The following is a 27,172-nucleotide window of genomic DNA, read 5'->3' as shown; positions in this document are numbered from 1 at the left end:
TTGTGGTTGAAGTTAAGTGGCCAGGGCTCGGTGACCTTCTAAGGCTCCACATTTTGATGCTATTTATGCAGTTATGTACTTCAGTAGCATTTACTAGGCTAGTCAGTTCTCTGTGGGAAACCCTCTCACCACCACTCACTTTCTCTTTGGTCAGGAGCATAAATGCCCATCATAGTATGTAAAATATCTTCCAAGTAACATGCAAAAGAAGACTGGAAGCAGCTCGTCCAATTTTGGGGTGGTATGTTGAGTTTTTCACCGCACTCACAGAAGAATAGAACCTTTCATTCATGTCCTATTCAAAACTGCTAGAAGTTACTTAGTACATCAAACACTGTTGAGAATGTAGAATGTTTATCAGCTAACACTGTGACATTAGTGTGGAAGCTTCATACTTGAGTTTTTTCCCCCCTGGCATAGAAGAGGAAGGGAAAGTGGCCTAAGGGGACCTCTATAATATGAATCCAGGTTTTCTACTTTAAAAAATGTGATCTTTGCACTCGATTTCATAAGATATTTATATTTATTTAATGGAGTAATAGTCTTTTCCTCCAAATGTATCTAAATAAATAGCACTTTTTATATGCCTTTGTATTACTGCGTCAAGAGATATTCCCTTCATTTGGAGGCTAAATTTTAGATTTCCGATTTAAATACAAGCCAGGTGGTAAACACCAAATTCGCTTTGAGGAACCTGGGAGAGTACCTCCATTTTTTCTTTTATACAGAATGGTGAAGCCTATAATGTTAAATATCAATCATCTAAGCAAAGCAATTTATTTTAAGATATTTTGGTCTCTTTTAATGAATATTTTGGCATGCTCTCTGGCCCCTAAATTGCTAATTTATCAATGTAATTTACTTGTTGCTGAAGATACATACAAGAAATGCTTAGACGGCCATCAGAAAAGATTGCCATTCTGGGCATGAACACATCTCAGTTCCACTTTAGCAAGAGCTGAGACGAGATGTGAATTTTGTAAGATCTCCAAGAGTCAGTCAGAAAGGGACTGCCTGAGGGTCAGTTGAGAGAGACAGACTCCTTGGAGGGAGGATGAAAGTTCTGTTTTCCATGAAGAAAGCTTGTCAGCTGGCTGGGAGAGGTATGCTCTCCCAAGGACAAAGAGAGTCATGGGCAATGTGAAGAACGTTTAGGCACCCAAAGAAACAGGCAGCCAGTGCCACAGGAGCTGGAACCAGGGCACAGCAAGAGAGACCCATGTGATTTCCCTTCAGGAGCTGAAGAGGAATTGAAATGGAAGAACAATGTGAGTGATGTCTGGAAGCTCTTCTGGAGAGACGTGACAGGCATACTAAAGGCTGTGAGCGGCCAAAGAAATGGCATTTTCAAATGCGATTCCCCCAATCATTAAGCTAGGACACCTAATGTCAGTCTGAAATCTGCCAATATCTTTGAACCCTGAAATGACAAGTTACATATAAAAGCATATGCTATTTTCAAGGGACACTTACATTAGAGATCACACATTATGATATTCAAAGCTTAACAGAGAAAATTCTGGAACCTAGGAAATTTCAAATGTAATGTCATGGCTGACAACAACACGTTTTAAGGAAATGCTGTGAAGAGCTTAATCAGAATTGATCACGATGTCACTGATTGCCTAGGAGTGACTTTTCCAGTGATAGACTGTTCCTAAATCATCCACAGAAATGTTTAAAGATTAGAGATTAAGGATTTCTCCCACAAGCAGCCTTGGGCAGGATTAGTGCAGCTGAGATTTAAACACCTGTGCCACAGAGAATAAAACAATGTTGGAGAAAATATTGACAACTCCTAAAATAATGTATTGTTTTTTAATCAAAATGTATTTTATGATGAGTTTTTAGAGCAATGCAGACCAGAGTTAGTTGAGGGGTGAGGTCTTGGAGGAGTCAGGGCAAGGGGTTCCAGAAAGCCACAGAGAAAGGCGATTCTTTCCCTTGAAAGACAGAGGAGATACTTCTTTCTCTAGTCCAGGTATAGGAAAAGAGGAAGATTCAAGTCAATTTGGAAAAGGTAAAGCAAGAGATCTGAGGAAGTTCAACCAAGCTACCTTAGTAAAATAGGATGTGAAAAATCCTAGTGAGAGGACAGGGCTGATATGGATTAAGGACCACAATTCAAGGTCTGGGTTGAAAGCAGAGGTCCCAAAGACTCACTGCAAGGAAGCATTAGCATTTGTATTTGGAAACATTTGTAAACAGTAGACGTGCAAAAGATTAAAGAGCGGTTTGTTGGCCTTAATGAAGTTAGGCAATCTTATTTACAATAATATCTTTCTTAGTGAATCTTTAATTCTTGACTCCTGTTATTGGAAGCCATTTCTCGCCTAAAATCCCGACAGAATTAAGGACTAAACACAGTTATGTAGTGGGTGAGTTTGTTAATGGCATTTGTATATTCACACACTAAATTTTTTTTTTTTAAGTATTACAGAAGTCACAGTAAAATTTAGAGAGTAATGCAGGGGTCCAATTCAGTATTTTCCCAAGTGATGCAGCCTCCAGAATTGTGTGTTGCTGTTTGAAATCATTAGTAAAACTCAAGGTGTAAATTAAACGGGCTTCTGTATAAAATACTGACCTATTATTTTTTTAAAAATTTTTTTTAACATCTTTATTGGAGCATAATTGCTTTACAATGGTGTGTTAGTTTCTGCTTTATAACAAAGTGAATCAGCTATACATATACACATATATTAATAGATATTAAATCATGTCATAAATACAACAGTCCTGTTGAGTGCCCGTCACACAAAATAACCTCAGGAAGGAGTTTATTTGAATTATGCTAAGGAAATGGGTTTCATGGTAAATTACATTAAAGCAAAGTCTGTAGGGTAGGAGTCTGAGTTTAGTGTTAGCTCAGAAATAGCAAACAATTAGTCTCCTGATAATTTTTCTAGGACAGTAATCGTCTTTTAAAATTGGTAAATGGGTGACATTTCATTAAATAAATTTCATCTTGGACATTCACAATGTAGATTTAAAAAGCATCTTGTCTCCTTAAATTCATAAGTGAATCTGGTGTTCTAAAATCTGAGATAATGGACACCCGGGTAAAGACACATTACTTTAAAGGAAAATGTTGGTTCAGCTTCTTATCCAACTCAGTTATTACCGTACAACTAGGGATGACTTATAACATTAATCTCAGGAGGGAAATTGGGTTGTTTTTCTAAACTTTGGTCTGTAAATTAAACAGAATTTCAAGCTCTTGTCTCCTGACCCCAAACTGACCAATAGACAAGGAGACACAGCACCACATCTTTAAAAAATGTCACAAGAAGCTCTGTCATGTGTTTACTTAAGAAAGCACTGCTCAGATGAAGCATCTGTCTCTTAATGACGTGATGTTTTTATTTTTACTTAATTTTCCAGTTAAGATTATTGAGATGCAGGAAGGTCTTGCCAGAGGTTGAAAAGAGAGTCAAAAGTTCACATGGGATCAGAATCTAGACTCCTTGGTGAAGGAAACCAGGAGCTCCAATAATTGGATCCTACGTGTCTATTCAAACGCAAATCCTTATGTAGCAGTGATAAAACTTTTAAAACTTCCATTTCAAAACATTAAACATAAACGCTAAACGTTATATCAATGATGTAATTTAGAAGGAAGAAAACAAATTTTTTCACCTTATAAATAGCTGTGTCAATAACCTTTTGAATCAAATTCAGGATTATCTCCTTCAAAAGGAACACTAGTAAACCATTATAGGATAGTGTCCAAATCTTGGGCTCTATAGTCAGATGAACTGGGTTCAAATTTTCCCCGAGCAGTATACTAGTTGTTGACCTTAGACAGGTTTTGAAACTTCTCTGTGTATCAGTGTCCCCTCTTGGGTGACTCATTAATAGTACGTACCTCATGGGATTTTGTGAGGCTTAAAGGATATAAAAGATGCAAAGTGCTTAGAATACGTGCTTGACAAACATAAATACCCAGTGATAGTTAGTTAACTTCATTGTTCTCACTAATATCTTGGTTTTGTTATAACTTTACTTATGGGTATTCTAGTCTTCGATAAATTTTGATATTACTAGACACTCTTGATTTGTGAGAGAAGGCAAAATTTTCTATTCATAAAGGAAAAATCACTCATTAAGTGTGTGATATATTTATTTTATGCCACCTTCAACTTATTGGCTTTCCACACACATGACAGACAATCTACAGGCCTCCCCTAGAGAAATACGAATTGGGATTTGATTTAAAAACAAACCAACTGATACTAAACGCTAAATCTTTCAATGCTGCCTCCGGACATGGAGCAAAGACCTATTCCCACCTTTCATCTGGGGGCCAAGAAAGACACAGTGTGGCATTGCTCCAAACTGGACAGAAAAAAACGCTCAGTTCATGTTGATTAAAGCTATGGGTTTGAGGGTAAATACCAAATTTAAACCTAGCTTCCTTTTACCTCACATCTCACAGTCAGTCCTGACATCTGATTCTGTGCACTTGGCTTTGGTGTATGGTGTTTCCAGGGCCTCTGCAGCTTTTCAAAACATGGGCTCGTTTAATCTAATCATCGGTGGGAGCAGAGTCACGTGCAGATCAACATAACCAGAGAACCGCAGAGAATCACTCCAACTGCAGCAAAACATGTGCAGCCATACTGTTGTGTCTCGACCACTTCCTAAGCCTCCAGCTGAATATTTGGCCCTGACACTTTGCCTGATTTTAGCTTAGGAAGCATTTTGGAGACTTTCATGGTGGAGAGATTCACTTAGCACATTTTATAATTAACTACTCTAAGGTTAAGCTTCGACCTGTTTGCAAATTATGGATTTCATTAGTCTAAATAAAATCAGATTGCTCCCCCTAGCACATTAGAAGCTGGCCTAACATCAGTAAAATTATTATGTTGGGAGAGCCATGTGTACAGCAGGTGAAATCTTTATTATTGAAAGCTGATAATAAAAGTTTGACAAGTTAAAAATATAAACTCCAAATGTAAACTTACATTCACTTGAAACTTGCTACAGTTCACATTTGGATTGTAAAAATTCTTACCTCCACACAAGGTCCAGGGATGGGGGACTGCGTTCTTGATAGTTTCAAACAACTTTCTTAAACGTCCTAACAATTTACTCAGTGTTGACGTGCCCCTAACATAGCAAGATGGCAGGCAATTTGTTACTGTCTAGGCAGAGTCTAGACGCATCAAACTCTATTTTCCAGAAGACCTGTATTGACATCAGTTGACTATGCATCTCCAGAATCTAGCTCTTTTTTTGGAAAGAACTAGCAGGAAAAGAGAAGTGCTCCCGTTTACACGTGGCACGTGAAGAGTCACTTTTCAGAACTGTTCATTTAAGTCACTTCATTATGACTTTAACATCATGGATAGAAAACGTACAAGATAAGGACTTCAGGCTTGCCTCTGTTTATTGACATTTTACATAATTCTCAATGTAGGGGCATTTTTTTTTTTTTTTTTTTTTTTGCGGTACGCGAGCCTCTCACTGTTGTGGCCTCTCCCGTTGCCAAGCACAGGCTCCGGACGCGCAGGCTCATCGGCCATGGCTCACGGGCCCAGCCGCTCTGCGGCATGTGGGATCTTCCCGGACCGGGGCACGAACCTGCGTCCCCTGCATCGGCAGGCGGACTCTCAACCACTGCGCCACCAGGGAAGCCCTGTAGGGGCATTTTTTGATGAAGGGAGTAAAAGAACAAAAAAAACTTTTTATTCAACTATAATGACTTTGTATTTTAAACCACTATGTACAGAAAGAGGAAGCAGTGAGTGGGACATTCCATGTGAAATGGAATTTAAATCTGTTAATAAAAGTATTAATCAAATATATCATTCCACTTCTTATAGAAGAAATAAAGTAGAAAGATCATGGGAACAGCCTGGAAATTTTCTCCACAGCTTATGTTTTGAGCACAGGAATGTATTTACACTGTATGCATGAAGCAAACTGCTCATTTTGGAATGGACTGAAGCGAATTCAAAACACTCTGGCAAAACCGAGGTTTCACAACGTCATTTTATCACCATATGTAGCCTGGATATGTAACCTCCAAATTTGGAAAGTAGTAAATGTCTAATAAAAGGGAAGGGAGGAAATTACATAAGAAGAACAGAGTAGAATTAGAATCCAGAGCATAGTTAATTCAAGCTGATGGCTTCAAGCAACAATCTAAAAATAAAGCGCTAGAAACAGAATAGCAAGCTGCACTACCCGAGATCACACTGGCTGCAGAAGCAAAGCTCTGTAATTGTATACAGATGATTAGGAAATATTTTGTAAGGTTATCTTTACAATTTTTAAGGCTTATACTTTATGACACATGTTCACAATATTTAGGCGAAAAGTGAAATTAAAGAAAAATAAAGCAATTAGAAAACAAAGTGAATGAAAGCCAGATCCCTTTATAAAAGGGAAATTAAATCCATATCCCCCTATTCCCAGACCTTAAATTTCTCAGATTAGGGCACATGTAATACAAAAAGGGAAATTAAGTAGGCACTGTTTGATTGGAGAATGAATTACAGAGAATTCTAAAGAAGTAAATAGAAATGATCCAAACAAGAAATTAAAGGGAACACAGAGCATAGTCAGACATCAAAGAGTTAGGTATGATTTTTTTTTGCAAAGAAACCCACATTTCTCCCACGTTGTTCTCTTATAAAACTATGTCCACTATTCTTGTATTATTAAGAAATGTTCTTATTGTACATATACAGTTTTAATAAAATGTTCTCATTAGCAACTGGCTTCCTACCTCTCTGACTGCTGCCTGCCTGCATAACCTCTTGGTTTAGGAACTCAGGAGGGCTGGGAAAGATGATGCTGGAAAGTTCTTCATTCCAGTCCAGTTGCCTTGGGGATCAATGCAGCCTCAAAGAAGCTGCATTTACTGCCACAGTGGTTTCTTTACAAAGAAACCAGAGGCTGTCAATGTGTAAAAATGGATCACTAGAGGATTGAAGGAACAGCCCTTCCTTCATGGAATCTGTAATCTCTTTTTCACAAGGTCAGGATTTAGGGCTCATGATCTCATGGGCGGTCGATGCCACAATTCCACTCTGTTGCTTCTTTCTTTCTTCTTTTTTTTTTTATTGGAGTAAAATTGCTTTACAATGTTGTGTTAAGTTTCTGCCGTACAATGAAACGAATCAGCTCTATGTATACCTATATCCCCTCCCTCTTGGACCTCCCTCCTCCCAGATTCCCCACCCCACCCACCCCCCACATGTAGGTCACCACAGGGCACCGAGCTGAACTCCCTGTGCCATATAGCAGGTTCCCACGAGCTAGCTATTTTACATGTGGTAGTGTATTTATGTCAAACCTAATCTCCCAATTCATCCAACCTTCCGCTTCCCCACCTGTGTCCACAAGTCTGTTCTCTAGGTCTACGTCTCTATTCCTGCCCTGCAAATATGTTCATCTGTACCATTTTTCTAGATTCCACATATATGCGTTAATATATGATATTTGTTTTTCTCTTTCTGGCTTACTTCACTCTATATGACAGACTCTAGGTCCATCCACAACGCTACAAATGACCCAATTTTGTTCCTTTTTATGGCTGAGTAATATTCCATTGTATATATGTACCACGTATTCTTTATGCATTCATCTATCATTGGACACTTAGGTTGTTTCCATGTCCTGGTATTATAAATAATGCTGCAATGAACATTGGGGTACATGTGTCCTTTTTGACCTACCTCCCAGAGTAATGAAAATAAAAACAAAAATAAACAAATGGGACTTAATTAAACTTAAAAGCTTTTGCACAGCAAAGGAAACCATAAACAAGACAAAAAGACAACCCTCAGAATGGGAGAAAATATTTGCAAATGAATCAACAGACAAAGGATTAATCTCCAAAATATACAAACAGCTCATGGAGCTCAATATCAAAAAAACAAACAACTCAATTAAAAAATGAGTGGAAGACCTAAGTAGACATTTCCCCAAAGAAGACATACAGATGGCCAAGAGGCACATGAGAAGATGCTCAACATCACAAATCATTAGAGAAATGCAAATCAAAACTACAATGAGGTATCACCTCACACCGGTCAGAATGGTCATCTCCAGAAAATCTACAAACCGCAAATGCTGGAGAGAGTGTGGAGAAAAGGAAACCCTTTTGTACCGTTGGTGGGAATGTAAATTGATACAGCCACTATGGAGAACAGTATGGAGGTTCCTTAAAAAACTAAAAATAGAACTACCATACGACCCAGCAATCCCACTACAGGGCATATACCCTGAGAAAACCATAATTCAAAAGGACACATGTACCCCAATATTCACTGCAGCACTGTTGCTTATTTCTCATCATTCCTCTACTCAGTGTGAGATGAACCAACCTCTACCTACCCAGGGCTTAGAACTTTTCTTATGGAACTTCTCTCACTCTGAATAATGGTGATTAATTACTGGTGCACTTTTTAAATCGTCTCTGTGTCACTACAATGCTCTTGAGTATTTGAACTAATTCTTCTTAGCTTTGCTGCAAAATCAGAATATTGCCTTGGGTGGCTCTTGTGTTTCTCCCACTTATTCGTGCACATACAGAGATATGTAATAAATATCAATGAAGGATCAATGTTAGGCTGTATTTTTTATCAGTGAGTTTAATAGGCATGAATAAGAGAGAGGTGAAGACATAATCCCAGCCCCAAAGCTCAAATGGCATTTGTGTTTTTAAAACACTTGCAGACATACCAGGTCTTCTAGTGCAGCCACCAGCGAGCCATGCCTCATTCATTATTAGTTCACTTTCTAGGGAAGAAATGGAGACTCATTGTCTGAATCTCTTTCCTGAGATAAAAGAGACCGTGGAGACAGAGCTGGGATTCCATCTTGAAGCTAAAGATGCTCAATTAATAAAGTATTAAATTGAATTGTTGTCAGTGATGCTATTGGACAGTTATTTACATTAAGATGTTATGTTTGTGTTTTTTTGCTTAGATGGTAAGAAGAGTGTCAGTTAAGAGCATTAAGATCATGATTAAAACATGTGAACTGGCATTTAAGTGCTGATTTCTATTTTACTGCTCCAATATACTGACTTATACAGTTACACTTTTGATGTGAAGTTATTTTAAGTCCAAAAGAAAACATAGCAGCCAAAAATCAACACATTGTGAAATGTTCTTTGCCTACTAAAATTATGGGAAAAAAGTTTAATTTCTATTTTAAAATTATGGTTTTAGCTTAAGAAAACAATCTTCTTAATAAAATACAGCAAAAAAGTACAATAACTATCAAGCCATACTTTGCCTCCAAAAAGATAATGCTAAAATGTGACACATTAAAAAGTAAATGAACTACCACAGAGCGGCTAGGCCCGTGAGCCACGGCCGCTGAGCCTGTGCGTCCGGAGCCTGTGCTCTGCAACGGGAGAGGCCACAGCAGTGAGAGGTCCACGTACCACAAAAAAAATTTTTTAAAAAGTAAATGAACTAGTTAATTAAAAAGATAAACAGAAGTGTATATGGATATAAATAACAGCTGGTATCTGTAACTTACCCAACTTGGTCCCTGAAATAATTCAATGAAATAGGCATTATTATGCCTATATTTCAGATATGAAAACTGAAGCTTAGAGAGTTTAAATAATCAGACCAGCATGACACAGGTAGAAAGTACTTTAGCAAGAACTGAGCCCAGATGGGTATAATTCTAACATTTAATCCTAAGTACTAAATTAACTTCTTATATACCTAGTAGGTCAATTATTAGGAAACACATATTCCTAATTGCTGGGATATTTTTCATATTTAACTCAGTCCTAAATTTCTAGTTTTAGGATTTAGATGAGTTTCTTAATGTCACCAGGTAAGTGACACTTTAAAATCAACCCTGGTAACTGTTAGGTTTTGTTTCATTTGCTTTGCTATTAAAAACAAGACAGGAATGTTGTCCATAATCTATTGATTACCCTCTCCAGGAGCTGACTGTTATCACTCACAGTGGAATAAAACCTGATGAATTTCTGTGTAAACTGATTAGCCCTGGATGAATCAATAGAGTAATTTCTAAGGCAAACATCTCTGCATTCCATTGTCAACTGTGACAAATTTTGTCTGAGTCCTTTATGGATGCTTCAAAAGACGGTAGCACTAGCGAATTTCTCTTAAACTTTTAAATGGCACTGACAGAAAGGAAATAACTTTTGTGTATGCCTGACTTTGTTTTCCTTCCCTCTTATTAGTTAACCCTAAAAGTACAAATGTAAACAAATGTAATCCCCAATGCTGCATCTGAACCAGGAGAAATCTGGAATTAATTGCCAAGTATTTTGGTTCCTGTTGCAGCTGTTACAAGTGTTTGATTTGGCCAGGGAAGAGAAAAGACACTGCATACCAATTTCGTGAGCCACGGTGAAGGCTGCATGGAGACCATCATCTTCAATCACAGCACAGCTGCGTTCGGGAGAACATATGGTCCCAACGTCTGCCATTCCCAGGGTGTCACATGAGTGATGCCCACATAAATCCTGCCCAGGAGAAAGAAAGAAATCATAAAAATCAATTTACATCCAGAAGGAGCCACCTTGTAGAGCCACTTGCTCACTCCAAATGTCAACACTGGGATATGTTTATGGTATCACCTGCTCAGCTCTGGAAACCTTCCAAAGACAAACTAATAGCATTGACTCTTCTAAGCTTCTCTGGGTCCCAGAAGCACAGAAGGGACTCAATTACATTTTAAAAGATGTCATAAGATTGCGGCTTGTCCATTACAATAGCAGTCGCAGCCTTAACAAAGCTGTACTGTGTATATGCAGGCACATATGCCATGGATCACTTTCACATACAGTCACGCTTAGGAAAGCCTTAATATTCTGACCTAAATTCCTGCTAAATTTATTAGAAGCCAAGTCTAATAATTTGTTTTCCATCACAGGGGCAAATTGCAATCACCTATTTATGGCAGAATATAAATTTCCCAGTAATTTGGGTAAGAAACTAAATTTTAATCTATAAGGGTAATTCCTCAAAAGATCATCTCTTAATTGCCAAATTGAGTTGTAATTTCATAGGTTGTGTCTATACACTCTTTCCCACAGTGTTTAATGTAGTGTTTTTCAACCTGATCAATTCTCAGAAAATATATGTAATATACTGTATTTATATAAATGAGCATACATGTTCTCCTGGAGAGAAATTGCATAGCTTTTTAAGAGATTCTCAAAGGGGAACATGATCACACCTCGCTAATGGTTAATATGATCAAATTAGATGAAAGAGACATCAACAAGACAATTTGAAATTACGAAGCATATAGAGAAAATATAAGCCAAATTTTTTGACATGATAGATTTGTAATGATAAGCTTTCCATTAAGTGCTATTTGAGTATTAATGGACATTAGACTTTCTTGTATTTGACTCCTGTTTTCAATGAAAATTAATTGACAGTATATATATTTCTATCCAAAGCAAAAGCCATAAGTGAATAACTGCAGAAGAATTTTTAAAAAATATTAATTACTGTGAAAAATGACTATTTACTTGTTGAAATAAGTGTTCTCTCTGTTGCAGTTATTATCTTTGTATCTCCAACTATCACAATGCCTGACTTATAATAGGAACTCAACAAATATTTGCTTAATTGAGGTGAATTCTGACATATAGTCAGATGCAATGTAGACCTCACATAATTTTATTTTTTACTTTTTTTTTTTGATGACATGGAGCTAGTATTTTTATTCTCCCAGGACAAAGAGAAAAGATGGTTATCCTATACAGATTTTTGCCTTACTGAACATTGTCACATACCTTTAATATGCTGTATGCTAGCAAGACCTCAACAGACTGCAGGAAGCCAGCACGAGATATTACTACTACATAACTAATGCCGCCTAGTCAATGTTAACACACTCTTCTAACTTTTCTCTGCATAAAAAGCTGCATAAAAGTCCAGTTAAGGTGAATAATATTTAAAAGGTATACCCTACGATCTCCCTAGTACATTTTCAGGTCCTTATTGTGTTCCGTATATTATGAGATCCCAGCTGTGATGAATTGCACTGCGGCCGCCATATTATTATAGCTGCAGACAGTAGAAATCTCAGCCAAGTAGCCTTGGTGAATCTAGTCACCAAACCAACAACAGCCTCCCAATGTCTCCTGGGTATCCTCATATGTCATCCATGGGATCTCAAATTACAGCTGTAGAGAACAAATTAGTAGTTTTTAAAATTGAAATTGGAACACACTTTTGCATAACAATCAGTCTTTGAGATAATTATATAGTACAATACATGTTTTAATCCATTTTTCCCCCAGTCATTTTAGTAGCGTTAAGACCAAAGGCCCAGGTCATGGTTTAAGTGAACTACTGGACACTGTGGGTTATTTCTGCACATGCATATTTTTTTAAACCGTGTTTTATGTTTATCTTCACAATTTGGGGTTCAAATAACAAAACCGAAGAATTGTTTCCCCTTCTTACTCCTTACTTCATTAATAAGCTCGGATGAACAGCCACAGCTAATGGAAATGGTCCTCTTGTTCTGAATAGAGTTTAATGTGGATTCTTAATCTCTCTCTGTTTACTGCTAATCAATTGCTCATTAGAGCCCATCAAACCTCCTTGTCATCCTTGAATTGCATTAAATGCATTTGGCCCTTTGCCACAGAAATTTGTACATGTGACAAAATAATGAACAGAAGCAGTTATTTTTTTAATCACACTGATTAAACCCTTGACTGCATAGCCACAGACTATATTTCTGTAACTGTAATTATGTAAACTGGCAACATTTCCACTTCACTCATGCAATTTCAAACCGTGGCAGCTCAGTTATGGTTTCTTCCTCAAGTTATACAACGAATGCCTGTATTTCTTTGGGAGGCACTGTTCACTCCATTGCATTAAAACTCAACTTGTGCATCAAATTATTAAGAATACAGCACATCACATTCATGTCTATTTTCTGATGGTGATTTATAACAACATTTACAGGTGCAAACCTTATTTGAAATTTATAGAAATTTTTTTTTTTTAATTCAGAGAAAGAGTAAAGACACCATTGGGGCAATAGCATTTATCTATCTGTCTGTCTGTCTCTCCGTCTGTCCACCCATCCATCTATCTTCCAAATCTGGAAGCAGGGGATACTAAAGAAATGTAAATCACATACAGTAGCCACATAAGAGGCAAACAAAATAAAAGTGCTCTCAAGAATTCTTCTGCTTAGTCAGTGTAAATCTGAAGAGAAGTTATATCTCTGCTATGTTAAAGATGGTTCTTTTTATGCAGGATTGATATCTTATCATGATATTGATATCGTGTAGACAACAATGCAATGGAGGATTTAATAAAATGTAAGGGTTGCAAGAGCATGCAGAGATTTAACTGGTAGGTTTGTGGTGTGGTCCTGGCCAGAAGCCAGGACTGGGACATTGTACCTAAAATAGAGCCGAGATAGTCAGCAAGCCCAACGAAGACTTGACAGGGCGGTCACTGACATGGTGACTAAGGGTGGTCATTTAGAGGATCATGAATATGGCCGTATCTGTGACTTATCGTGAAGTTTAGGAGGACTCACAGTACATCAGATCTATTCTTGTGGATGGAGTGGGGTCGGGGAGGGAGCCAGCAAAGTCTGCTACCTTGAGAAGCAGGTGCCCAGAAGCTAATACAACTTGGAAAATCCCAGTGGTCGGTACTGGGTGGGGAAAATGAACTAAGCCGATATGAGTGTGCAAAGTGGAAGGCATAACAGGAGACGCAGGATTTCTAGTCTTGATGGGAGATTGGTCTCTCAGGCAGCATAAATGCGCTGAGGGAAGGAAGGAAACGTGAAGGCTGATAAGAGCAGATATCATCACAGCTGTGGTAACGGCAGCCAAAATGAAGGCAGGGTACCTTGTATGGGGGAATCTGGAGTTAAATAGCAGCATCTTCTATTTCTGCAGATATTACCCCCTGGTAAGGACAAGCTCAGAGCTCAAGGGAAGGGCAGAGAAGAGGGTTTAACTAGCCTCAGGTATCTACCTATCTGTCTACCAGATTCCTAGTGAAGAGGGATTTAGGGTTACCTAAACAGCAGCCCCCAATAGCAGAGATCTTGATTTGGACCTCAGCAGAAACTACATTAATAGGGTCTGTTAGGCCAACCATGACAATGACCCATGTTCTGCAGTCTCTGTCCATGCTTCTGGATACAACTAGGTAACACAAAAAACATGGAGCTCTGCTGGATTAGGGACCAAGGGATCCAGGTACACTTATTCCTAAAACAATTATTGTGTGTCCACAACCTGCCAGACACTGTGTGAAGTGCTGACAGTGTGGTGAATAAATACAATAAGATCTGATCCTGACCCTTAAGAAACATCATGATCTAGTGAGCAAAACAAGACATGTCAAGAAGGAAGCAGATTGAACAGGTTGCTGAGGGAGTTCAGAAGAGGAATTGCCAAGCTCTCCTTGGGGGAATCAATAAAGGTGTTTCAAAGGAGCTCACTGGATCTTGAGGGATGAAAGGGAGTCTGACAGTGTTAGAGGAAGGGTATTCAAAAAAGGAAAGACTCGTGAATATATCAGGGGTGGGAAAAGGCAGGGTCTGTTTTGGAAATGACAACATGTTTCTTGTGGCTGGAGTACAGGATAGACCTGGTGGAGGATGAACAGGGGAAGCTGGAAAGGTAGCCTGGGCCCGGAGTTCCAAGATAGGGAACTTATCCTGGTAAATATGAGATAAGAAGAAGAGAAAGGAAAGATGGAGCACATTGGAGATTGAGGGGAATAGATGCTCAGAAGAGTCGTCGTTCTGGAGAATGGAGATGGAAGCTGAGAAGAGATAGTGATGCTTTAAATTCAACTCTATTAATTAGATTCATTGTGTGAATTATTTATATGCTTTGAGACTACTTTCCTTCATCAATAGCATTAGGAACTTGGACCAGGTGGTTTATGGGTTTGTTCCAGCTACACACATGTTGAGATTAAGGGAAAACACTTCAATTAACAGATGGAGAAATTAAAGCTCAGGGGTCATTAGTGTCCAAAATCAGAAGCTTGAGACTGGTGGAGCTGCAATTCAAACCTATATCTAAACACTCCAATTCCTGAACTTACTTCACCAAGGTGCAGTTAAATCATCACCTGTGTTTCCCCCGACATTACTCTTATCTTTTACATTCATAATCTCTACTTGGTCAAGCAAATTCCTTGGTTGTAACAAATAACACAGTCTTTCTCTCTGTGGTATATCTGGTGAAACTCAATAATCTAGAGGCACAGAAAAATACAAAATGCACTGAGAAAGAAATTCCAGAAAGCAAGAAACTGGAAGTGATGGATAAGAAACCTGGTGACATCATTAACTTGCCTGTCTCTCACCTGCCGCATCAGATCAGTCACTGTAAGTCACTGACTCCATCTACCAAATGCCTCATGTAGATGTCCTCTCTTTCTTGTTCCTTCCATTGTTCCCTCCTGCCTGGACTATCACCTAAGGTTTCTAAATGGTCCTTTCGTCTCCTGTGACTTCCCTACCTATATGCTGCAGTCAGTTACATTTTAGAACCCAGATCTTATAGGATTCCTCCATTCCTGCAAAACTTAAAAGGCATGCCAACCTCAGCCTGGCATTTAAAACCTTGCACAATGCAACCCAGGCTTCCTTGCCAGCTTTAACTGCACCTTTATGATCCATTTTGTCCACTATTTCCTGCATATCTCCCCAACTTCTTTGGCCCAAACTTTAGCCCCAATATTCCTCCTGTTAGAAGGGATTAATTTACTCAAATCCACTTCTTTTTAACACTTATTGACTCGACCCCTGCCTCTCTACTTCTAATGCCACTGCTTTAGTTTAGACCATCTTGAGTCTCTCCTTGAAGATTATCGAAATAGTCTGTAAAGGCTCCCGCAGGCTCTAACCCAACTACTTAGGCCAGAAGGCTCATTCAAGAACACCCCTCTGATCACTGCTGCTTTCCTTCTGATGCTCTTTCCATAGACTCCCACTGAATTTAATTTACAATTTAAACTCTTTATGCTACCGACTGAATCGTGTTCCCTGCCACTGTCTAAATTCATGTATTGAAGCCTTAATCCCCAACGTGACTATATTTGGCGATTGGGTCTATCAGGAGGTAATTAAGGTAAAATTAAATCATAAGGATGGGGTCCTGATCTAATAGGATCAGTGTCCTTTTAAGAAGAGATGCCAGAAAACTCTCTCTTACCCCTGCCCCCTCAAACACACCATGTAAGCACAAAGTGAGAAGGTAACAGTCTACAAGCCAGGAAGAGAGTTCTCACCAGAAAGCAAATAGGCTGAAACCTAGATCTTGAACTTCCCAGCCTCCAGAATTGAGAAAGTAAGTTTCTGTTGTCTATGGAGTTTTGCGATGGTAGCCCAAGAAGACTAATACACATGGAATAGAATTTCTTCTATAAGCTGGTTGTTATCATCTTCTCTAGACTAACCTATCACCTTTCCACTCTCATACCATCTGTCCTATCATACCTAAACCCCTATATTTCCCAGAATTACCATGCTGCCTCTGGGCCACTGCACTATTAGTTTGGTGTGTCTGCAATGCCTATTTCCTCCTTATAGATCTGGTTAATTCTCCTCTTTCTTCCAAATTGAACTCAGATGGGTTAGGCTACCTTCCAATGTACTTCCATGACATTTAATGACCACATTTATTACAAAAGTCATCACACTGTATAACAATTATTCATTTCCTTGTCTGTTTCCTAGAATAGGTTCTTTGGAAAGGGGCTACTTTTCAAACCTCTTCATCCCTCTTTGCCTATTAGAAGCATATTGAATGTTTGAATAAATTTGCTGTAATATTTTTATTTTAGAGACCACTAGACAGGACGAACTTCCCTCTCAGCCACCTGTCAGCTGTTACTCTGAGAAGTTTATCTCTGTTTCTCTTTGTATGAATGTCCTTATCTGTCAACTTATGATAATGTCACTATGGTTGTAGACCGCTGAAAGGATTAATTATAAAATGGTTTATGACTATGGATAGCATCTTATGAAATGTTCAATAAAAGGTGGTTGAATCCAAATCAAATCTGCCCATCCTTCGAGGACCAATTCAATTCTACATTTACAATGAAGCCTGTATAAAGATACACAGGCAGAATTGATTCTTCCTTCCTTTTTCCTTTCTAAGCCTTTGTTTATAGCTTAGTTACAGCATTTATTAGCGTTTTCCTAACATTAGCTGATTTATGCATATATCTGCTTCCTCTCCCCTTGTGATAAGCTGGGCTGGGCAGGGACCAGGTATTTTCCATCTCGCTGCTTTCAGCTCCCTAAATGAGTGTCTCACACGTAGGAGATGCCCAGAGGCAGGTGCTGAAAGTGAGGAAGACAGTATGTCCTGTGTGCTGTGGTTTACTGTCTCTCATATAATAGACTTCAGATTTTAGGTAATATTCTTCACAATTAATTTAGATATAATTTACTTACAACATTATATTAGTTTCAGGTGTAAAACATAATGATTCAATATATGTATATATCGCAACCTGATCACCACAGTAAGTCTAGTTAACATCCATCACACACATAGTTACAATTTTTTTTCTGGTGATGCAAACTTTTAAGACCTACTCTCAGAAATTTTCAATTCACAATTTATTATTTTTGTTATTTATTTATTTATTTTTTGCGGTACGCGGGCCTCTCACTGCTGTGGCCTCTCCCGTTGCGGAGCACAGGCTCCGGACGCGCAGGCCCAGCGGCCATGGCTCACGGGCTCAGCCTCTCCGCGGCATGTGGGATCTTCCCGGACTGGGGCACGATCCTGTGTCCCCTGCATCGGCAGGTGGACCCTCAACCACTGTGCCACCAGGGAAGCCCCACAATTTATTTTTAAAATGTCAACTTGAGCTGCTGAATCTGCTCCCAGTCTTCCCATTTCTTAGACATTTAGCCTTCTATTGGTTAGAATTGACCTATCAGCTATGATCCCTTGATAAGGGCTTGCTTTTGAATTTAAATGGGATTTGAACTCAAATATGTGATTGAAATAGTCGATTCAGTCTACAAGCAAATAAGAAAAAGCACATCCGTTTCCTTCTTCCAAGCTTCCAGTCTTCCTCTAGGGCCCCCTATTGTCATAACCTTGCAAGGAGCCAGCTGTTAATTCTGGGTGGAGTCCCCACCACAGCATTATAAGGCAGAATGCAGATTAGGAGTTTGGGATTGACATGTACACACTGCTATATTTAAAATACATAACCAATAGGGACCTACTGTATAGCACAGGGAACTCTGTTCAGTACTCTGTAATGGCCTAAATGGGAAAAGAATTTGAAAACAATAGATACATGTATATGTATAACTGAATCACTTTGCTATACACCTGAAACTAACACAACATTGTTAATCAACTATACTCCAATATAAAATAAAAAAAAAAGGCAGAATATAGAAGTGAGGTGTTAGCTGACACACAATTGCCTGTTAACTGGCACACTGATGATTAATGAAAATGAATGAACCTTTTCTATTATGTAGTCTCGTAGCTGGTTCAGTTTCAATCCAATGCTTTCAAGCCATGAAAAAGTAAAGCTTTCATTAAGCTTTGTTGTGCAGGGGTGAGGGAATGTTAAACAGACGAGGTCGGGCAAGTTCAGGGTGGTATGGTCACAGACAGAAAATGTTAAACAATTTCCCACTTTTTTTCTCAAGCAGGTAGGTGTTTTGTTTCTAAAGGAGAGTGCATCATCTCCAAAATGGATTTAGGAGTGTGCCTTTAAGGAAACTATCTTAAAAGAAAAGAGGAAGCCAGGAACCAGAAAAGGATTCTGGAAAGCAAACATAAATCCTGGGGAGATCAGATTTCTACTGTTTGATGGTAGCAGTGGTATGAATTCCAGCGTAAGTGCCACTCTGGAATGAAAATGGCTCCTCTTGCAAAAAAGTGACTGGTGCTATATTTCCCTAATTAGGACAGCGCCTTGTGCTGGGGTACAGTCCTGACAGTGAAGCCTGTTAGTTTGATAAATGAATTACTAGCACTATTCTGCTGATTCCTAGACATAATGCTCAAGGTGCCCTCGGCTAGACAACATGGGTGGAAAACATATCCTCACACATTTGCTTCATGCCTGAAAAACAAGTAATTTAGGAGAAGACATCTGGATACAGAATTTGAACAGTGCTCAGAGCCCATCAAAACATGGATTTCATGGCTTGGCGTCTGGCTGCTAAGCAACGTACCTCTTACATTCAAAACAGAGATGTAAAAGTAGATCCTGCTGCCAACTCCGGGTATTTCTCATTGAAAAAAAAATAGCCATGAAAGTTTTTCTTTAGGTCCCAGATATCTGATTTCCATGAAACTGAAGATCTCAGATCATTTCTCCTCTAGCTCTCTTGGTTTCCACATTCTGAAGTATTAGGCAGAGATTAACATTATATTTTAAAGTACTCTCAAATGAATGCTACATGAGTCTTGTAATATTTTCCTCAGCCCCCTAATTAATTGCGTTTTTAAAATTAGGTGCATACATTCATAATCATATGCTCTTCAAATATTTGGTTCTCATCAAGTTAGATGTATATGCCAGAGGGCCAACCACAAACTAAATGAGATTTACTTTACTAAAAGTATGCTTCTGCTTGGCAAGGAGGCCAGGGAGGGCCCATGTAAAATATTTTCCATGTGTAGACTAGTTTGAAAAATGAATGTTCTTATAATACTTATTAAAATTAAGATAGATGTTAACTTATTTCCCCCTTGCTTTATCTATTTAAAGGAACTGATATATTTCAAAGCTTGGAAAATAGGAATCGTTAACTACCCAAACAAAACACAAATCCAGAAAAAGCAACAGACAGATCATTTTGAATCACTGACTAGTTTTCCTTTTTTTTCTAAGAAGCAATTAGGAAAATTATGGGGCAGGAAATAGGGAGTATTGGGGTCTTCTATTAATGTTTATGGAATGTGCATTTTTATTCCAAAATGAAAGTGAACCATGAAAATGTTCAAAGTGAACACTTTGCAGTAGTATGCCTACAAAAGTATTTTTTCTTCAGTCTTTAGAGAACTTCCTTCCATAAACTCTCTGAAGCCTCCTTCTTGGCAGCCCCTAGTGATGTAGCAAAGCAAGAAATCCAGACATGGAAAGTTGTGAACCAAAAAAAGAAAGAAAGAAAAAAAAAAGACTTGGAAACCAAATAAAAAAGGGATAGTTTTACAGGAGAACTTCACTTCATATGGAAGGCTACAAAAATGAATGTTCTTCCGTTTTAAAGATTAATGTTGTGCAGAAAAATTAAAGGATGGTTTCCAGGAGATCACTTCATGAAGAGAAAGGTTTTCCATTGTACAAAGCACTGTGCGTTGCCCACTTCTCCCTAAACTGCTGCCCTCCGGCATCTTTATTTACATGTGGTTTACATCTGTGTCCACCCTGTGAACCACAAGTGTTTCTCCACTCCAAATTTATCAACACTTTTCCTTCATACCAGAGGTGCCTTAGTAAAAATAGGAGAATTAGGTGGTGGAGCTATGTGATTCTGAAACCTCCTGCAAGCCATCATTGAATTTCCTGTCCTAGTTCTGGTTGCTCCCTTTGCACCATGATTTTGCATAATACTTCAAAGCTTCTAATCCTTCTCTCTATCCTGGATGGATCTCAAACACTTAAAGAATGAGCTTTCAAAGTCCATTCTTACCAGGCATGTGAAAGCATGACTCAAACCCGCCAATCAGAGTACAGCTATGAAAACTGAGGCTCAAAGCTCTGAGCAAAACAAGCTCAAAACCAGTCCAGACTCTGTATCTGAATGTCACACTTTTGTGACGGTCTACATAGATATTGTGTTCCTCCCAGAACCTCTGGGCCTATAAAGATCAGTATTTTTTCCCTTCCTGTAACCCCCTTCCTTAAAAGAGGGAAATCCTGGGAAAACATTCCTTCATGTCTTGACTCTTTGCCCAGATCTTTCCGCACTGGGGCTTCAGAAACATTCATCCAAAACCCAAACATGCAAGCTGGATGTGACCCTTGACTGGCAGCTGTGGAGGACGGAGCAGTTCTTGCCATGCATTGGAGGACTAGGCAAAGGAGTTGCTAAGGAACCTCAGAAGATTGGGTTTCTATATCCTCCTGGCCATCCCCAATCCCTTCCATCCAAGGAAGCAAGATTCCACCAAGCTGGGTATGTAAGAACTCCATTAGGAAGCCAGACTGGAAAACAAGTCCTTCCTTTGGAAAGCCTTCCATTGACTTATGTCTTGAAAGGGGTTCAAGTAAGAAGGTATGGACGTTTACAAAGGAAGATGGTGGGTAAAAGTGACTACAGTGAATGAATCATCAGCCCTTGCCATTAGGTTAGACAAAGTTATATCTTTGGGTTCATTGGAAAGTAGATGATCCCTGATTCCAAAGACAAACTTGCTTTCCCCCTTTTCTCATTTAACGACGCACATTTCCCCAAGCATTCTAGCTCCATTTTACCACATTTACGCATCTATGACTGCGTATCTCAGACTGGAGACATCCTGCCTGTTGGATTGATTGTGTGAGCAGGTCTTGGTCATTTAAGGCTTGAATTGCTCCGGCTCTACCCCGAATACGGGAGCAGATCTGGAGGCTGGCTGGGTTTCCTGCAAGAAGCAGGGAAGAAAACCCATGGGGGCAGGCGGTTTGTGGGAGAAACAAGGCTGTCAACAAGGCTGTCCCGTTGACCTACCTCCGTACTCCGGGGCTTGAACCACTCCCCCAGGCGGGACCTACCTCCCGAGTAAACAGGATGGCCGCGTCGTAGTGTTCCTCGTGGTCAGCCCCCAGCTGGTTGTGCTGGTGCTGCCATTTGCAAAAGTTCTTGAGCGTGGCGGCCGCGTTCTTGCTCACTTCCAGGCTCTTGTCTTTGTCGCCCAGCACCACCACCTTCACCACGACCAGGCGGATGTGGTTCTCGATGCTGGCGTGACTGTACAGCTTGTTGGCGATGGAGGCCAGGGTCAGGAGGTAATGCTGCAGGCCCTGGCCGTACATCCGCGCCATGGACGCGTCGGCCACCAGGAGCAGCTCCACCTGGCGGGCCCGGGAGACGGAGCGGCGCCGCCGCCGCCTCCACCACGTCTGTGGTCTCTGACTCCCATCGGACGAGGGAGCTGACTGGTCCGGGAGCTGCAGGGCCAGCGCCCAGCGTCGGTCCGGGCTGCTGTGCGCCGGGGGGCGCTCACGGGGCCCTGGCGGGGACGTGGGGGTCTCGCAGCTGGTGCGAGGCGGCAGGGCCTCAAAGCTGAAGCCCTCGCGGGTGTAGACGTGCAGGATCCGCGCGGACCCGTCCCCGTACACGCGCCCGGCCTCCGCCTCCGCCCAGGGCGCGCGCAGCAGCGGCTTCAGGGTGTAGCGCGCGTGCTTGACCGCGAAGAAGCCGTCGAGACCACCGCAGAGGTCAAAGACAGCCAGAGAGCGGGGGCTGCCGTCCACCGTACCCCGGTAGAAGCAGTGGCCCCGGTGGCGCCGGGTCGCGTTCGGCCCGCCTCCTGCGGGCACAAAGCCAGCGGCGCCCACCGAACCATCCCGCTCTAGGTCCAGGAGGAACCTCCGGCCGCCCGCGTAGATCAGGTAGCCCACCTTGCCGCCGCCCGAGTAGAGCTGGTCGATGTTCTGCACAAGCCCGTGACTCCTGCGCTGCGGCGCCAGGGGGTGAGGGTGCCTGGGAGGCTCGGCCGGCTCCTGCGTCTCCTCCCCCTGCCGCCGGCTGGGCTGGGCGGCCGCAGCAGCAACCCGAGGCTGCCCGGCTTTATCCTGGGCAGGTGCCGCGGCGGGGCCGGCCGCGACCGGGGGCAGGCGGAGCGCGCACAGCAGCAGGGACGCCCACCCGAGCAGCATAGTGCGCTGCCCGCGGGGAGGGGCTGCGCGACGGGGACTTTATGGGGGGTTGTTATTCGCTCTGGAAGTTACCGGGGCGGGAGGTGGGGACACACATACACTTGCTTGCAAGGTTGAGTCAAGTGTCGGAGGGAGGGGGACCCGGCAGCAGCGCCAGCCTGTCCCGGCCGCGATGCCAGCGTGCAAACTTTTCTTTGTTGGTTTGGAAAATGTTTGGATTCGTGCTCCCGAAAGAGGATTAAAAAAAAGAATAAAAGAAAAAAAAAAGAAAAGAAAAAAGAAGAGAAAAGAAAAAGAAGCCGGGTTGTGGAGAAAAGGGGAAAAAACCCAATCCAACCCCAGCCAGGATTGGGGCACCGAGAAAAGTAAGGAAGGTGCCGCGCACCAGGCGGGCAACTGGTGCGTGCTGCCTCCAGCCCCCTTGCTGCTCGAGACCCGCCGGCAGCAGGGGTTCCAAGCTCCGGAGCCCGCTTCCTTTCTTATTTTGTGGGTTTCCTTGACTCTACTGGAACCGGGAGGAAGGGAAGAAAGAGAAGAAAAAAAGCCATAAAAATTAACAGAAAATTAACAGAAAAACAGAAATGCAAGGGGCGGCCTGCGGCGAGCCAGCGAAGCTGCGCGTCCGTGTCCCTTCTGATGCAGTGTCTTCCTGCCCGCCGTCATCCCCAGTCGGCCGCTGCGAGCGCGGAGAGCAGCGCGAGCGCTGTGAAGATGCGAGGAGGTGGAACAATGAATTTATAGCGGCATGCCATCCTGCAATGGCAATTTCAACAATTCGTCACTGCAAGCTGCCTCTTAAAGGGAGAGCTTCCCCCACCACTCCCACCCTTCCTGGTCCGCGCCTAATCAGATGGGGGAGGGCGGGCCTGGGGGGGTGATCGAGGAAAGGGCGACAGCGGAGGAGGAAGGGACCCGGTGAGGTGGAAGGAGGGTGGGGGAGGGAGCAAGGGCGAGGGGGAGAAAAGTATTTGAGTAAGAAAAACAGAAGATTTCTTTGGCCTCATTTAAAGCCACAGCGGCTGGGGTTTGTCTGATATTTCACAACCAATCGGGGTTGGCTAACCTCGGCTTACCTCATCTCCTGACGGGGTGTTTTGGTATGTTTTTAAAGTTACTGAGACGTTTCAAGTCTCTCTCTGCCCCCTTTTCTCCTGCTTTTCTTTCCCTCGGTAGGAAGTTCCTGCAGCACGTTTTTGCCCTGTGCACGCCGGTGCGCTCTGGCCTCGTAGACCTTGCAACCGCATCCCTCAGCCAAGGGCTTTCAGCTTCCCGTGCGCCCCCTCGCCCCGCTCTCCCGGTACCGGTTTCCTCCCTCCGCATCCCTCGGACTCTTCGCTCTCGTTCTTGGATGCACGCTAGGTTCGGTCTTCGGGTGACTAACTTTTCCGAGCCACCAGCAGAGTGGCCGCGCAGGCGGAGAGCCGCGGGCGCTTCCTGGCGCGTCTCTGCGCCCCGAGGGCTGCGTGTCCCCGGGACAGGGCCGCGGGAGGCCTGGGAACTCCGCGCCTTTGTGTGAGAGCCGCGGGCTCCCCGCTTCCTCAAGCGCGCCTTTCATCCTCGCCCACGATCTTTCACTTAATCCCGGATGACTGGAACTTCCTTTGCTTTGCTTTAAGAAGGCAAGGGCGGGAGGGGGGGAGAGTTAACTCTTGAAGGGAATTGCGCTTATTTTTTTTTTTCTCCCCATAAGATTAGGAAAAAAAAAAAAAAAGTGCCCACACTTTTCTTTTATTCCTTCGTCTAAAATGATATTTAAATGATAAATAGCCATATATGTATTTATTTCTCCTAAAACAACCACCACCACCCTTGGCCCTGACCTACTATCATTCTCAGAAATTCCTTTTAGGTGAAAAAGAAGACTTTTGGGGGGAGGAAGGGCGCAGGCTGGTGTTTATTAGTATCTGAGTGGTATTGTTACTGCTACTTGGTTTCTCTCTCCTCTTTCTTTCCTCAAATTATCAACTCTAGTAGAAAAGAAGGAAAATCCTACTTTCTAACCACTACTGATAATGGTTAGAAGGTCTACCGTAGGGACAAGAGTACCTTCCTTCCCCATTATTCCAAGACGAATTAATGAATACATCATTGAAAAATGAATCTGCTATATAGTTAGCACATTTCTGTCTTTCTACCTTTGTTTAATTCACAGAGATGCATGCCAAGGATAGCAGGGGCACCTCTGTGCACTCCAAGCTGCTGGTGGTTTTTGTATCTTTGTTAAGAGATCTGATGACTATTTCAGGGAATCGGGAGGGTCCTGAACTGGCTTGAGGTCCTCCGAGTAGCAGCGATGAACCCGGGAATCCCAGAGCTGCCCAGCAGTGATGCCCATTGCCCTGTGCCTGGAGCACCCTCTGGAGTCACCTGGAAGGAGGGGTGAAGCGTGTTTTGAGAGTTAGTTCTCACTTATAAATGAACTGATCATTGGGGTTTCTGGACCACCCAATAACTTCTAGTGGATTCTGAAATACCTCAAGATCTGGGAGGAAGTTCTATTGCTGAAGGCCATTGCCTTTTAATTCCACGACCCCTCAGTCTCTCAGTGGTCAGCTGTCCAAGACCAATACTACCAGTTGAATATTTTGAGGAACCAGAGACATTCAGAAACAGGAAATAAAGGAGAACCTAGTTCCTGAAGTCTTCCTGTTCCCCCAGTAGCCTTCAAGTTTGTACTGGCCATTCTCTCTTCAGGGGTCATTGCCTGTGCCTTTAGATAGGATTTGTTATTATTATTATTACCAATTTCAGTAAAAAGTAGCCCAATATTCGTCACTAAATACCATCTCTAAAACAACTTGGATTCATTAATTTTAACCCTTTCATCATTGTTAATCTCAAAGGATCCTTTTGATAGAGAAGCAGATGGCAGTGGTGTAAATTAATTAATTATAATTATTTGAATTCATAGATTTCATATAGTTAGCATTTAAAGAAATTCCAAATGAATTTTCTTCTTAGTGAATGAACATCTTTCTCCTCTCTCAGAAACACTGCATTTCTCACATGAATCATGCCTCTGAATTTTATGCCTTCAATTTTAATTACATAATGATATTTGTACTCAGGTAGATTATTCAAAATTTTAGAAGTATGTTGAAGAACAAGATAGATACAGATAAAGCTCCAAACATGAATATCAAGTACTAAATGTAAACATAACCACATATTCACAAGGACAGGAACTAATACAGCTTATAAATTTAATGAGTAAATTCTTACATATTCAGAACATTTCTAATTGGATATAACCTTTTTCTTTTTCTGTGAAAGTAACTTGGGCACTTTAGGAAGTTCATTTGGTAACACTTTAAAAATATTACCCTTGTGGATTAGGATGAATATTCCACAAATGTTCCAGAAAAATTAATGTCTGTCTGTCCAATAATATACTTTGCACTGGCTAAAAGTAGCCCGTGTTTTTATTTTCTTTTTAAAGAAGAAAAAGAACATGTATGAGGAATCATGTTTAGGGAGACAATTTGCTACTTCGTTATTTCATTATTCCAAGTGACAGTGTTACTTGTGCATATTTAATGAGAAGTTTCCACTGCATTTCTAGAGTATATGACCACACCTGATGTGTAATTTTACATTTCCCCAAAGGAAGAGAGACTTTCTACTCCAGAATGTTACAAATTGGAAATTATTTTAGAGATTATTATCTAAGAGTTGAGACCAAAGTGAGTTGCCTGGGAGTCAAAAGTCCACTAGTGGCCAGCTCTCCTGCAACCTAAATTCCTTCCTCCTGATTTGATGGGCAATCCACAACCTCTCTTAAAATCCACCCAATGTAACAAATATCTGTCGAGGTCCCACTGCAAAGTGCTCTGGAGGTTCTCTGGAGACATATGAAAATGAATAAGTCATGATTAATGTTCCAAGATGCTGACAGTTCAGAGGTGGAGCCAACTGTACCAAGAGATACTTGGAATGCAAACTGGAAAATGCAAATAGAGAGGGGAAAAAAGCAAGAGAACAACTTCTGCAGGTGCTTTGAGCTGTGTATTTCCAGTACAGCTTCATTTCATAGGATGTGTATATTCTTGTAAGTAGTATTTTCTCAAATTTCCATTTGCTAAAGTGTCATTTCCTCCCCTCCCCCATCTATGATTTTAATGCTAAAAATGAGGAAATAACTGACAATAAAATATTCCCCTCTAGTCAAACACCTGTTCTTTACCTCCCAAGTAGGAGAATGACAGCCTGTCAACTCTGTAATAGTTTTCCTTTCCCACATCAGGGTCCCTACCCTAGGTCTTGCTGTATTTTGAAGTCCCTGAGTATCAGGTCCCTGAGTGGCAGGATGCTGGATGCTGGGAGTGAAGTAGCTCCACTGCTGC

The 27,172-nt window shown here is 41.3% G+C and overlaps 1 protein-coding gene across 1 annotated transcript in view; it reads right to left on the bottom strand.

Annotated features, from left to right (window-relative positions):
• Positions 1-22,829, bottom strand: part of ADAMTS5 (ADAM metallopeptidase with thrombospondin type 1 motif 5) — a 43,881-nt gene extending 21,052 nt beyond the window's left edge. Inside the window, exons 1-2 of the mRNA XM_030880961.2 lie at positions 21,723-22,829; positions 10,345-10,477 (exon numbers count right to left, since the gene is read on the bottom strand). Coding sequence (XP_030736821.2) covers positions 10,345-10,477; positions 21,723-22,829 — 1,240 coding nt within the window. The remainder of the gene's footprint in view (positions 1-10,344; positions 10,478-21,722) is intronic.
• Positions 22,830-27,172: the final 4,343 nt, after the last annotated feature.

This window comes from Globicephala melas, chromosome 4 (assembly GCF_963455315.2).
Source record: "Globicephala melas chromosome 4, mGloMel1.2, whole genome shotgun sequence".
NCBI lineage: Eukaryota > Metazoa > Chordata > Mammalia > Artiodactyla > Delphinidae > Globicephala > Globicephala melas.
This window is presented reverse-complemented; position numbering and strand designations above follow the sequence as displayed.